General features: G+C 40.4%; 1 protein-coding gene across 1 annotated transcript in view; it reads left to right on the plus strand.

Annotated features, from left to right (window-relative positions):
• Positions 1 to 2,094: 2,094 nt before the first annotated feature.
• The window catches only part of MAP3K19 (mitogen-activated protein kinase kinase kinase 19), a 53,229-nt gene continuing 40,916 nt past the window's right edge, over positions 2,095 to 14,407 (plus strand). The window contains exons 1-2 of the mRNA XM_047723258.1: positions 2,095 to 2,254; positions 12,941 to 13,129. Coding sequence (XP_047579214.1) covers positions 13,073 to 13,129 — 57 coding nt within the window. The 5' untranslated portion in view covers positions 2,095 to 2,254; positions 12,941 to 13,072. The remainder of the gene's footprint in view (positions 2,255 to 12,940; positions 13,130 to 14,407) is intronic.

Consider the following 14,407-nt stretch of genomic DNA (forward strand, 5'->3'; position numbering starts at 1 on the left):
CCAGTTCAAAGAAATAACATTTGCCTACATGCAGTGACTATGGTATCAGAAGCTGAAGTTGGAATACAGAGTCTGACAAATGATTTTGTGCTGTTTCCAACAGCAAGAGGCTCCATGGGGGAGATAGTCTGGTGACTTCAAAAATTGCACTCTAAGGGGCACCTCGGTGGCTCAGTGGGTTGAGCCTCTGCCTTCAGCTCAGGTCATGATCTCAGAGACCTGGGATCGAGCCCCACACAGGGCTCTCTGCTCCGCAGGGAGTCTGCCCCCCACCCTGGCTGCCTCTCTGCCTACTTGTGATCTCTATCTCTCTCTCTGTCAATAAATAAATAAATAAGTAAATAAATTTTTAAAAATTGCACTCTAAGAGATATTTCAATGATTTGGAAAGCTGAAATGGCATATTTAAAATAAGGTTTTTCCGGGGTGCCTGGGTGGCTCAGTAGGTTAAAGCCTCTGCCTTCGGCTCGGGTCATGATCCCAGGGTCCTGGGATCGAGCCCCACATCGGGCTCTCTGCTCCGCGGGGAGCCTGCTTCCTCCTCTCTCTGCCTGCCTCTCTGCCTACTTGTGATCTCTGTCTGCCAAATGGATGGATAAAATCTTAAAAAAAATAAAATAAAATAAAATAAGGTTTTTCCTGGAAAATCTGGAATGATGGCCACCATGCTCTTCAATGACTCACATTGTACTAGAGTTATTGAGGATACAAAATATAAGGCATAGAATGTTCCTGCTTCTGAGGAGTTTATGGTATTGTTAGGAAAATAAAACTCCCATAAAGAAAATAGTTACAGGGATTTTAATAAACAGCACTAAAGAAAATAAAATCCTGAGGCGCCTGGGTGGCTCAGGTCTTTGGGCAGCTGCGTTCGGCTCGAGTCGTGGTTCTGAGGTCCTGGGATCAAGCCCCGTGTCGGGCTCCCTGCTCAGCAGAGAGCCTGCTTCTTCCTCTCCCTCTGCCTGCCACTCTGCCTACCTGTGCTCTCTCTCTATATATAAAATAAATAAATAAAATCTTTTAAAAAAAAGAAAGAAAGAAAACAAAATCCTGTGAGAATTTTAACCAATAAAATGCGCCAAAGCTTTTTAAAAATTATTTATTTAAAATTTATTATTTATTTAATTATTTAAAATTAATATTTAAAATTTATTATTATTTACTTAAATTTGACTAGCCAACATGTTGTACATCACTAGTTCCTGATATAGTGTTCAGTGATTTATCAGTTTCATATGACACCTGCTGCTCATCACATCAGGTGCCCTCCTTAATGCCCATCACCCATTTACCCCATCCTCCCTACAATCTCCCCTTCCACAACCCTCAGTTTGTTTTCCAGAGTCAAAACTCTCTCATGGTTTGACTCTCTGACTTCTTCCCATTCAGTTGTCCCTCCCTTCCCCTATGATCCTCTACACTATTTCTTATATTCCACATATGCGTGAAACCATATGGTAATTATCTTTCTTTGATTGACTTAGCATTATATCCTCCAGTTCCAAACATGTCCATGTAAATCCTTTCTTATGGCTGAGTAATAGTCCATTGCATATATGAACCACAGCTTCTTTATCCATTCATCTGCTGAAGGAGTGACAAAGCTTTGGATATAGTACTTCAGATCTTCACCATTTGAAGAGGGGATTGTTATTTCCATTTTAGGGATGAGGAAATTAATCTTGGAGAAACTGAGTGACATGCTCAAGTTTACACAGTTGGGAATCTGTGGAGGAGAGATTTAAACCCAGGTTCTTTAAGGTTCCAGAGCCTCTGTTCTTTCCATTCTAGTGTTGATCCATCCTTTCTTCTCCTGTACCACAGCATCTCTCACAAAGTGATAGGGAAAATTGTTATTTATAATTTAAAACATGTCCACCGAACCAACACTGATAGAATTACTGTTTCCTCTTTTTCAAAATTGTCTTTAAAACCGTTATTTCATACATAAAAGAGGGGAAAGAGGTGACACTAAAGATAGAATATGTTACATTTGAACCACCCATGCTTTGTTGGTTCTTGTTTAATTAAGTTGTTTCTCTTCTTTGGCAGGGGCAGGCGATTATATGGAATTAGCAAGATGAATAAAAATAAACTGATTCATGATTTCCTGGAAGTAGTTTCAAGGGGTGATGTGGAACTCATCGGTGACTATATTACTAAAGTCCATTCCATCCTTGGAAACCTTGACTTTCAGCATCCAGAGACTGGGAATACACCTCTCATTACTGCAGCAGAAGAAAATTTAACAGAGGTAACGTGTAGTGTCCTGGGGCCCATGGGTAATCTTCTAAGCTAAGGATTCCAAGAATGAGGTGCTTACAAATAGCAAAACACTTACCTCTCTATGAAAGAATGCCTGAAGGCAGGCTTCAGAAGGAATGTGAAAGGGCTTAGGATGGGGACAAGAAGATGAAAAAGACAATTTCACTCAACTGAGCAGGCTGATGCCTCTATAAATTCTTGAGAGTCTAAATGCAAGTGGACCCTCAACCTTGCTTAGCCATCTCAATATCCTCTCTCTTGAAGATATTCTTAGCTTTTTTTTTCTCTTTTGACTCCTAGTAACACTTTTTAAACAAATTATAAAATGTAGCATATAAAAATGTATACACAGCTTAAAGAAAAATAATGACACTAGCACCCATGTGCCTATCATCCAAACCAAAAATTAGATGTTGCCATGCCTCAAAAGCCTTTTATATTCTCCTCCTGAATTGTGCCCCCCATCTTTCATAATCATTATCCTGAATTTTGAGTTAATCATTTCCTTTGTGTTGTCCTCTCTGCTCATATTCCTAAATAATGCATTATTTACTTTTACCTGTTTTTGAATTTTACAAAAACAAACTTATACTACATGTGTTCCTGTCTAACTTCCTCATTCTTATTATTGCGTTTTTGATATTCAACCATTTTGAGACATATAACTGTGGGGGTTTTTTGTTTGTTTGTTTTTACTGGTGTCTAGTAATACATTTATGCCACAACATATTTGTCTGTCCTACTTTGAAGGACACATGGGTGCTTTCCATATTTATGTTATTACAGACAACAATGCTACCTTCCATTAGAATTTAATATGTTTAGATATCTCCTTTCTGATGACACACAAATAAACAAACACCTCCACTGATCCCACATCCTCCTCCAACCACATCCTCTCCTCTCTCAGACTTCTTCATCTGCAGATCTATGTCAAGAAATATGAAAGATCTACAATTTTACTCTGCTTATAAGCTAACAAGTTAGCCTGCCCCAATTTCTTAGATCCTTGGCATAAGACATCAAAACCCTTTGTCAGAGACAAAGAGCACTTTATTACTCATAACAATAGGATTACCAGGGTATTAACAGTTTTGTATCATCTCACTAATCCTAATTCCCACATGATAGTAGGAAGAGGACTAGATGACCCCTGTTCAGACAGTAGGTTGGATTGCAGGACAGGAGCTCTAAATTTAGGGAGCCCAAATCTTTTATAATGGGTAGTAAGCAAACCTACTCCTTGCTTCCAAGGCTGTTCACTACACAAGCAAGCTTGAAAAGAGTGTCTGGGGCAAAGGCATTCAGTGCCTCTGCTCATACAACTTATAGAAATGTGAGAGACCCAGAAAGACTTGTTTCCTAAAAATATCTACCTTTCATTTCTACACTGTCTTGGCTTCTGGTGAATTTTCCCATGCACATACCACTCTGATTAATCTGACCAACAGAGGTGGGAACCACATCCATTAATTTGTCTCATACAATATTCAGTTAAAGCTACCAATAGAACTCCAAGCAGAGGAACAAGGCCATATTGTAAACTAGTGTCAATCATGCCATCCATGGTCCTGAACCCCTCCAACTCAACAAATGCCATCAACCAGATGGTTTTCTCCTTAAGTTTCTCTGTTGATCTTCTCACTTGGTCCAAGGTATCAACCCAGGTATTGAAGTCTATATCAGCCATTGCACAGACTTCACCTTGACCCACAGGAGGAAGTCTAGGGCAGTTCTATCATTCATAACGACCCTGGCCAGTGACTTGACTGCTGACCTGAATGTCTTGCAGGGATGAGGTGGTATCATTGATAACTTTAGCTAAAGGCAGAAGCAAATTTTGTTCTACTTTTTCTAATTGGACATCTGTCTTAGGGATAATTGTCCACAAGGGGCACATAAATTGTCCACAAGGGGCTATCCCTCGGGGAAGCTCCCTCAAGTAACCAATGATAGCTTCATTTTGGGAAAGCTCTGAAGTCATCTGAGGCTACATATCTACAGATGGTATTTACTTAAAGATTTGAAGGTCTCTTATGACCACCCCTAAAGCATAAGTCACTATGTTTTCAGGCACCATACAAAGTAATGCCAGGTTTCTCTGTAAGAGCTATAATCCTGGGAGTACCCCTTGGGCAGAAAAAGGTAGTGTTATCAATCGTTGGGCTTCTTTGAGTGGGACCTACATTAGTCAGGGGGCACAGATTGACAGTGCCTCCATGTGATCGCTCAGCTGGCTGGTTGGTCTTAGGATTCCCAGTTCAATCTGAAAAACTGAGTCTGGTCCTTGATTTGGGAGGATTATCAGTCCTATTTGTCCCTGCCAACAGCCAAGTAGCATTCATCCACCCTCACAGAATGAGGAGTGATGGCTGTGAGAATGGGAGTGGGAAGAAATCTGGAGGTATGGACAGGTGTTTCACGTGGAAGGTGCAAGAGGTGGGGCTGTCGACCGTAGTTGGTAACAGACTTCTAGGCAAAGAAGAGAATTGGCAATCAAGTCATGATCAGGGCTGTGTGGCAAGGAGTGGAAGACCCAGTAGTCCGTTACATGTAAGGTGCTTTGAAGAGTTTGGGAGAGACTCTCCAAGAGATTTTCTTTCATGAAGAAAATGTCCTGGGTAGTTCTAAAGAACAAAGGTCATCAAAATCTCTCTCTTCCCTGTACTCCATAAGGTTGAAGATACTCTCTCTTTAGGTATCCTCAAACACCACAAAGTCTACATATCCTATTTCAAAATGTGGCTGGAGCTTCACCCCTATAACAGTTCTTTACTTCATACCCAGTCTGTGTTGGTGGCTGTATTGTCATGTCTAATATGATGATGGATTCAAGCAGCAGGGGAGGAAATCGGGGTTGTACAGCATCAATCAGTAGTTTTTTTTTTTTTAAGATTTTATTTATTTATTTGACAGAGATCAGAAGTAGACGGAGAGGCAGGCAGAGAGAGAGGGAAGCAGGCTCCCCGCTGAGCAGAGAGCCCGATGCGGGACTCGATCCCAGTACCCTGAGATCATGACCTGAGCCGAAGGCAGCGGCTTAACCCACTGAGCCACCCAGGCGCCCCTCAATCAGTAGTTTTATTCTTGTCTATCTCATCAGAGAATGGACTCTTGCCGTGGGCTTCTACATGAGTTGACCTAGACAGTTTGCTTCCACAGTTCATGGCCCTAAAGAGAAGTGCTTTTTTTTTAATCTTCCAGTCTGTAATTTTCAAGTGGCAGACCCAACAGCCAGACCACTGGCAGCAGCCCAAGAATCAGGAAAAATATAACAAAGCTCATTACGAGGAGTATTGGCCAGGGCTAAAAGAAGAGTCTTGAGTTTTACCCACTGAGTGGAACAACCATGTCCATTACCAGTTCTGCATAGCTAGCACCGAGGCCAACCAGCCGCAATAGCCCAGTGCACACAAAGCTTTCATCTTGACTGAACCATAATTGACACAGGCCCAGGCACTTAGGGGAATCCCTGAGAAGCAAAGTACCCTTCGCTAGCAGTTTTGCTTTAGGTGGTAGCGGTGGGGATGGGAGGGTAGAATTTCCAGCAATAGAAAAGATCCATTTTTTCATGTAAAGCAAAGATGCCAATGTGCCTAGGCTGGTTACATTCTTAAATACACCATTTCCATTGGACAAAGAATGCTTGTTGGGCCTTTCCTTCCTTGTTAGGCATTGAGTTCTGGTTCCCGCAAATGGAAATATTGGACACAAGAGCCACAAGATCTCCTTGGATAAGGCATTCAGGTTTGACAAAAACCCACTAGCAAGCTAATATCTGCTTTTATTTATTTATTTATTTATTTAGTTAGTTAGTTAGTTACTAAGTTATTTCTACACCCAATATGGGACTTAAATTCCCAACACCAAGATAAAGAGTTGTAAGCTCTACCAACTAAGCCAGCCAGGCACCCCTAATATCTGCTTTTTCTAAGTGATATCCCAGGGTGCCTGGGTGGCTCAATTGTTGGGCATCTGCCTTCAGTTCAGGTCGTGATCCCAGGGTCCTGGGATTGAGCCCACATGAGCTCCCTGCTCAGTGGGAAGCCTGCTTCTCCCTCTCCCACTCCCTTGCTTATATTCCCTCTCTTGCTGTCTCTCTTCGTTAAATAAATAAATAAAATAATAAAAAATAAAAGTGATACCCCTAGTAGATATGCTGAGGAGGCAACAAGTCCAAATCCCCAAGAAATGCCTCCAGATAGAGACTACTTCCCTTTGTCAGAATTTTGCCCAATCATTCAGATAGAAGCCACAGCAATAATCCACTGAATTGGCCCAAAGGGCCCCACGTACAGAATCATGTTAGCTTTCTTTCCCTACTGCAAACTTTGCTCAAACACCATTAGCTGAATTCAGACACCCACTTTTCCCAAGGGACTAGACAGGATGGTGACTTGGGAATCTGAATCTAAGAGAGCCATAAAAGTTTGAGTCTCTCCTTCCCCAGTGTTTGTCACATAGTCATGTCAGTGGCTATGACCTTCAGGCCCTTTTGAAGACTGGGTGTTCTTGGTCCCACTTAAAATGATCTTTCTCCTTAAAGCAGCTGAGGTCAAGGTACAGGGGGAGGGAGGGATTAGAAGCATGAAAGAGAGCAGCTCCAGACCTATAAGCAGAGGATATTTACTTTTGGTTTCTGGAAGCATTGAGGTTTCTTGCTTTTCAACAAAATGAACTTCCAATGTTTTTGGTCCATACAAAGCTCTTTATCATGTGGCAAGGTCATTATTAATGACACCATCTATTTCAGCCTCAGAGATCCTTGACTTAGTGGCCATAGCTACATTACTTTCTGACTGGAACTGCAGGTTTTGCCCCCTTTGATTGACTCAGGTTTGGCTTTTCATTGCAGGGGCTTTAAAAAAAATTTTTTTTTTAATTTTTAAAGGATTCTACCTTAATCTGAATCATTTGCTAACCCTTTGTCATGATAACATCTTTACATTTCACCTGGTTTTAACATAAGGGATAAGGGAGTTTTCAGAGTAGTGGGGGTAATCACAAAAATCTGCTGGATTTCTTTGTCATTTTCTCTCTCTCCAATGAGTCATCTTCATTAGTATTATAACCCAATCCAGGCCAGTAAGAACCTGAACACCACTTCTGTGCTTTATCATGGGAATTTGTCTGTCTCAAGAAAATCTCCCCAGGAGGTCCAAAGCTCCCTTATAGTAGCTTAAACCCACTGCAAAAAATTCTGAGACTTTTATCATTAAATGGACATAAGTTTGTCAGCAGGAAGGGCTGACTTGTAATATAGCTATTATCACTCTTCCTTAACAAATATAATGCAGGGGGCACCTGGGTGGCTAAGTGGGTTGAGCCGCTGCCTTCGGCTCGGGTCATGATCCCAGGTCCTGGGTTCGAGCCCCGAGTCGGGCTTTCTGCTCAGCAGGGAGCCTGCTTCCTCCTCTCTCTCTGCCTGCCTCTCTGCCTACTTGTGATTTCTCTCTGTCAAATAAATAAATAAAATCTTTAAAAAAAAAAAACAAATATAATGCATCGCCCTACCCAGATCCCAAATGAATGAGCCAAATTTCAAAGTTTGCCTGGTTTTTTGCCCATATCAGTCATGAATTTTCCTTCTTTCCTGCAGTGGAGATCTGCATCTCTGTAACTGTTGTCTGAAAGGGAGTAGAATCTTCTGCCTGCCCAGGACAAATCTTGTATTATTTGTTATAGTGGCATGGACCTGAGGCCGACTGCCAGTTTGGTGAGGAAGATAGCAACGATAGAAAAATTATTAAAAACCATGAAGCAATTGTTTTTTGAACTTATTTCATGTTACTTAGCCTTTTTTTTTTTATATTTTATTTATTCATTTGACAGAGAGAGAGAGACAGAGAAAGGGAACACAAGCAGAGGGAGTGGAAAAGAGAGAAGCAGGCTTCCCGCTGAGCAGGGAGCCCAACGCAAGGCTCAATCCCAGGCCCCCAAGATCATAACCTGATCTGAAGGCAGATGCTTAACAACTGAGCCACCTGACTTTGACTGCCTCCCAGTTCCTTAAAGAGGCTTTGGTAGTCACTAATATGGGGGATCGTTTATTGCCCAATTGACCATAGAATTTGGTCAACATATTTGCTACCACTTCCCATGAACTTCCTATAAATTTCATTAGTTAACCCATGAAGCCGTCATTGTTCATCTATCATTTCTGTCTCTCTGATCATCTCATCTTTTGCAGAAATTAGTAACTGCAAAGCATCTGATATTTTTCCTTACTTGTCACCCAATAAGTTAGCCTACCACAGCTTCAGAGTCTGGCAGAAGACATGAGACTCCTGGGTCAGAGAAAAATAACTGTTTGCTATTCACAACAGTAATGGTCAGAGTATCAGCATTCCCTTCAGTTTCCACAAGCCAACATAAGGAAGCAATAACTGTACATGCAGTGGGTTGAATAAAAGATGGGAAACCTAAGCTTAGGAAACCTGAGTCTTTTACAGTAGACAGTAAGCACGTTTTCCCAACGTTCCCAATGTTCCAGAAAGAGACGCTGTCTCTATCTTACAAAGCCATTCACTGTATAAACATCTTTGAAAACATGGTCTGGAACAAAGCTCACCTCTGTGAGCACCTTTGCTCACAAGACCTACAAAAACACAAGTTCCTGGAGTTTCTGGAGAATTGTCTTCCAACAGCCCCTCTAAAGAGTGTTCCTCTGGTCAATCCTCACTGCCTCCACTTTCTCACCTCTTCAAACTACTGCCATCTGGCATTGTTCTCTACCAGTCCATTGAAACCGCTCTTGGTGATGTGACCTGTAATGTCCTTAACATTGGTGTTCCTTAATAATATTGGGATGGCTCCTAATTCTGAATCTCAGCCCACATATCTCTCCTGAATTCTTCTCTCTCTGTGTGTGTATAATGTTGAGCTTCTAACCATATATCTCTACTTACATGTCACAGATCTCAAACATAGCATATCCACATTGTCTTCATTGTTTTTCTCTCCAAATCTAATTCTCCTGAGGAGCACCAGCATCAGTGCTTTCCATTTTGTTAAGTAGAGTCAGCATCTGTTTATCTTAAATCATTCACTCACTCATTCCTAAAACATTTATTCACGTGGTAAGAGCTCTCTTGAGGTGGACTTACATTCTAATGAAGGTGAAACACAACAAATAAGGAAACAAAAAATGCTTAATTACATTACAAATTACTGGTAGTGCTTTGAAGTAACCAATAGAGTGATTCCTTGTTTGATAAGGTGGTCAGGAAAATCTTCACTGATATGGTTACATTTACGTTAAAACTAAAATAATGATAAAGGATGACATTTGAAGAACAATTGGGGAAGTAGGATAACAGAGATAAAGCCTCTTGGTTAGGAAAAAACTTGCATATTTGAGGTAAAAAGATGACTAGAACTTGCAGAGGAAGGGGAAGATTAGCACAAGATGAGGTTGGAAAATGGCAGGGCCCAAATCCTGCAAGACCACAAGGCATGAAAAGGTATTTTTAAAAAACTGCTTTAGTGTGGGGTGCCTGGGTGGCTCAGTGGGTTAAAGCCTCTGCCTTCGGCTCTGGTAATGATATCCTAGGGTTCTGGGATCGAGTCCCACATCGGGCTCTCTGCTCAGCGGGGAGCCTGCTTCCTCCTCTCTCTCTCTCTCTCTCTGCCTGCCTCTCTGCCTACTTGTGATCTCTGTCTGTCAAATAAATAAATAAAATCTTTTAAAAAATAAAAATAAGAAAAATTAAAACTGCTTTAGTGAGATATAATTCACATATCATACAATTCACCCATTTAAGGTGGGTTGTAGTATATTCACATGAATGTGCAATCATCACCACAGTCAATTTTAAAACATTTTCGTCATCTTAAAAAGAACTACTCACCTCCTTCCCTGCAAAAGAAACTCTGAACCCTTTAGCTATCAGTTTCTATCTTTCCTCCTTTTCCCTGCCTTAGCCCTAAGCAATCACTAATCTACTTTCTGTCTCTATAGATCCTCCTATTCTGGACTTTCATGTAAATGGAATCATACGGCATGTGGTCTTTTGTGATTGGCTTCTTCTACTTAGCATACTGTTTTCAAGGTTCATGTTGCAGCATGTATCAGCACTTCATTCCTTTTCATAGTTGAATAATATGGGTTATATGGGTATACCACATTTTCATTGTTCATCTGTCCATTGACAGAAACTTGAGTTGTTTCCCTGTTTTGGTTACTATGAAAAATGCTGCCAAAAACATTTCTGTATAAGTGTTAATGTGGTCATATGTCTTCAAATTCTCTTTCATTCCTCTTCTTAGGGGTGGAATTACTGGGTCATATGGGAACTCTATGCTTAATCATTTGAGGAACTGCCAGAATGGTTTTTAAAGTGGCTATACCATTTACAACAGAGTGTAAGGGTTTTGATTTCTTCAGAACCTTGTCAACACTTACTACTTTCTGACTTTTTGAATGTAACCACTGTAATGGGTTTCAGACAAAGGTATTTGGAAGTGGAGAGATCTATTAGAAGGTTGTTGCATTGTTTCAGGCCAAAGATCACTGTGGCCTTGTCCTCAGTGGTAGTAGGGAAGCTAGACAAAAATGGACTGAAGTGAAAAACCTGGGAATTATCTTGATTTCTGGCTCACCATCAACATCCACATCTAATGAGTTCCACCTCCTAAATGTTCCTGGATTGTGCCCTCAGTTGCTCCATTTCTACTACCACTTCCCTGATTTGGTACCATTTTCTCTCCATGAGGCCACTGGGTAATCTCATTGGTCTCCTGACTTTCGTTCTTCCCACAGTGATTTTTTTGAAGTGCTGACCTGATCATGTCATCTCTCTGTTTAAAATCTCTCACTGGCTTCCCATTGTCTTGAAGATACAACTCTAATTCCTAAAGGGAATTGGTAAAGCCTTTCAGGATTTTGCTACTGTTGACTTCTCCATCACATTTCTTTACCCTCCATCCTCCATCTTGAGCTCCAGCCATGTCTAATTTAGTCTTCCAGAGCTTTGAATGTTATTTGTTCTTTTGTCCTCTGTATTAGTCATCTTGGGCTTTCTGTAGCAAACATACCATGGCTGAGTAGCTTAAATAATAGAATTTAATTTTTTCATAGTTCTGGGAACTGGGAAGTCCAATATCAAGATTCTGGCCAATTTGGTTTCTGGCAAGAGGTTTTTTTCCTGTCTTATGGATGGCCACCTTCTCTCTGTGTCCTCACTTGGCAGAGAGAAAGAGAACAAGTTTTCTTATGTCTCTTCTTAAATGACACTAGTCCTATCAGATCAGGGCCCCATTTCTAGAACCTAATCTAACCTTAATTACTTCCTAGAGGTCTCTTCTCTAAATACAGTCACATTGGAGGTTAGGGCTTCAACGTATGAATTTTGAGGAGAAAGAATTCTGTCCATAGCATCCACAGTACTTTGTTTACACTATATCCTTTGCTTCAAACAATCTTTCCCCTAGTCTTTGCCTAGTTAATTGAGTCTGATCCCTCAGTTCTCAGCTTAGACATTTTCTCTACAAAGTCTTCCTGGACCCAATGAGACAGCTTAATTCGTTTCTTCTAAGTGACACCTTCATTCTTCTATATTTACCCTATTACTCTATTTCTCACACTGTCACAATTGCTTTTTTATCTGTCTCTGTTCCTCATTAGTTTGTAAATGCCTTAAAGGCTGGTCCCTGTCTTGTTCACAGTTGGAGCCTCAGTACCCAGTACAGTTCTTGACTCATGCTAATCACTCAATCCCATTTGTTGAATAAATTATGCATCAACATTTTGAATAGCATTTATTTGCTTCCTAGAAATACTTATGGAAATACTTGCAACTTTCGAGAATGTTTGTCTAAATTTGGGGTTTATATTTTATTTTTTCTAAAAGATTTTATTTATTTGAGAGAGAGTGCAAGAGCAAGGGGAGGGAGAAGCAGATTACCTGCTGACCAGGGAGCCCATCACAGGGCTTTATCCCAGGATGCTGCGATCATGACCTGAGCCAAAGGCAGACATTTAATTGACTGAGCCACCTAGGAGCCCTGGGTTTTGCATATTAAATTACAGATCATACTAATAGGACTTTGATGCTTTATGTGGGTTTAACATAATATATTCACAAACTTCTAATTTTAAGAAAAGAATAGTATCTCCAAGGAGTGACTGGGTGGTAAAGCATGTGACTTTCTTTTTTTTTTTTTTTTAAGATTTTATTTATTTGGTGGGGGAGGCAGACTCCAGGCTGAGCATGGACCCCAATGCAGTGCTCAGTTCCAGGACCCTGAGATCATGACCTAAGCCAAAGTTAGATGCTTAACCAACCAAAGGACTCAGACACCACAAGCATGTGACTCTTGATCTCAGGGTTGTAAGTTCAAGCCCTGTGTTGGGTATAGAGATTACTTAAAAATAAAACCTTAAAAAAGAAAAGAATAGTATCCCCAAACCATCCGTGTCATGGAGATTTTTGTTTTCCTAATTTAAAAAAAGGCAAATTAGCAGTCATTGGCGTTCAAATCAATTCTTCATTTTTATGCCCCTCTTATTCTCCTTTCCTACATCATGAGTCAAAGCCATGTCTAAGTTTTCTGAGTAGCCCTGAAGATACTGTTTGCATTCAAAAATGTAAATAAGAATGTTGTGATGTTGCAGGTTGTTGAATTGAATGTTATGATGTTGCAGTTTGTTGAATTGAATGTTGTGATGTTCCAGGTTGTTGAATTTCTTCTGGAAAAGGGAGCAGATATCACCCTTTGTAATTATAGCAATCAAACTGCAGTTCACGTGGCTAATTGCCATGTGCGAAGACTACTCTTGGCCATCAGTGGAATCCAGGCTCCCCAAATGCAACTTCTACAAAGTTCATGGCAAGGTGATCTTGAACAACTTCAACACTTGCTGGTCAGTTAAATTGATGTTTGCTTCTGCATTTGGGTGGGTAAATGGTAAGAAAAGCCTAGACCATATAGGACTCCTTTTAAAGAAAATAAGTTATTTTCAAATGCAGTCCCAGAAAGCTTCAGGAATAATATAGGGGAAAGAAACAGGATCGAAGAGGATACTAGGGTGGAAAACAGGGTAATAAGAGAACACAGCAGCAGCCTGTTTCCACCTTCCTCCAGCTGGATGTTAGAAGTCACGCAGCACCCAAGGGAAATGATATGCTCCCAGGATGTCCCTAGAGAACTGCTGTCAACTTGCTCAGAGGAGCTCCCTTGACATCATTGCCATTTGTGCAATTGCTGTTTAGATCCCTTTGGACCAGCTGCACTTATTATCTTTATCCTGAAAAGGGAATCAGAGAGCCTCTGCTTTGCATAATATTTAGTTGTAACTAGAGCAGTTAAGAGGGTGTGTTTTTTAAGTGCTTTCTTCTCTGGGTATTGATCTTCTTGTTTAGATCTTCTAGCCACAGACACGCTTTCCCAAAGTAACTTACGAAACCATATGCATAACCAGGGACTTTAACTATTGGTGACCGCAACTGTCTATTCTTGGTATTTATCTTCAGAGACACTTTCAGATCACATGACCTTCCAACTGAAAGAAAATCAATTGCTGCTAGGAAACAGTTTCTTCCAGTCCCTTATGGTAGAGATACAAACAGATAAAGAGAAAGTGAACAGAATTCTGTCGCCTAGAGTTCAAGGAAATCTACAACAAAATCCAAAGGACTCTTTAAATTCTTTTGTTGTATTAAACCATAGTCTAAAATTGCCATATGTCATAACTGAAGTTTAGAACACTTTTGAAAGACAATAATTTTATTTCAATGGTATTTGTAATAGTTGTTATAATACAATATGTTTTCATAACCACATTTTTTCACCCTAAATATTAGCAGCCACTTTTTAAGAAACTGGTGCCTATAACTGAATCCAGAACTTAATAAGCAGATGCTGAATTAAAGTGCTATTGTAAGACTATTCTCAGCTCAAACCTTTCATGTTGGTTCTAACTAAGAATAAACATTGACATAAGAGGTAGCTTCTTTTCAGAGACTGAAAAAAAGATTAACTAATTAATTCCCACAGCACCCCTCTGAGGTAATATCATTATCTCTAGTTTGTCCCTAGAGAAAGTGAGGTAGAAACGTTGACTATACTGATATGGCATAAAGTGAAATAGAGTGGAAATTAGTGAGTTGCTTTGGTCTATAAAATAAGCAATTTGGATACT

This window comes from Lutra lutra, chromosome 3, assembly GCF_902655055.1.
Source record: "Lutra lutra chromosome 3, mLutLut1.2, whole genome shotgun sequence".
NCBI classification, from domain to species: domain Eukaryota; kingdom Metazoa; phylum Chordata; class Mammalia; order Carnivora; family Mustelidae; genus Lutra; species Lutra lutra.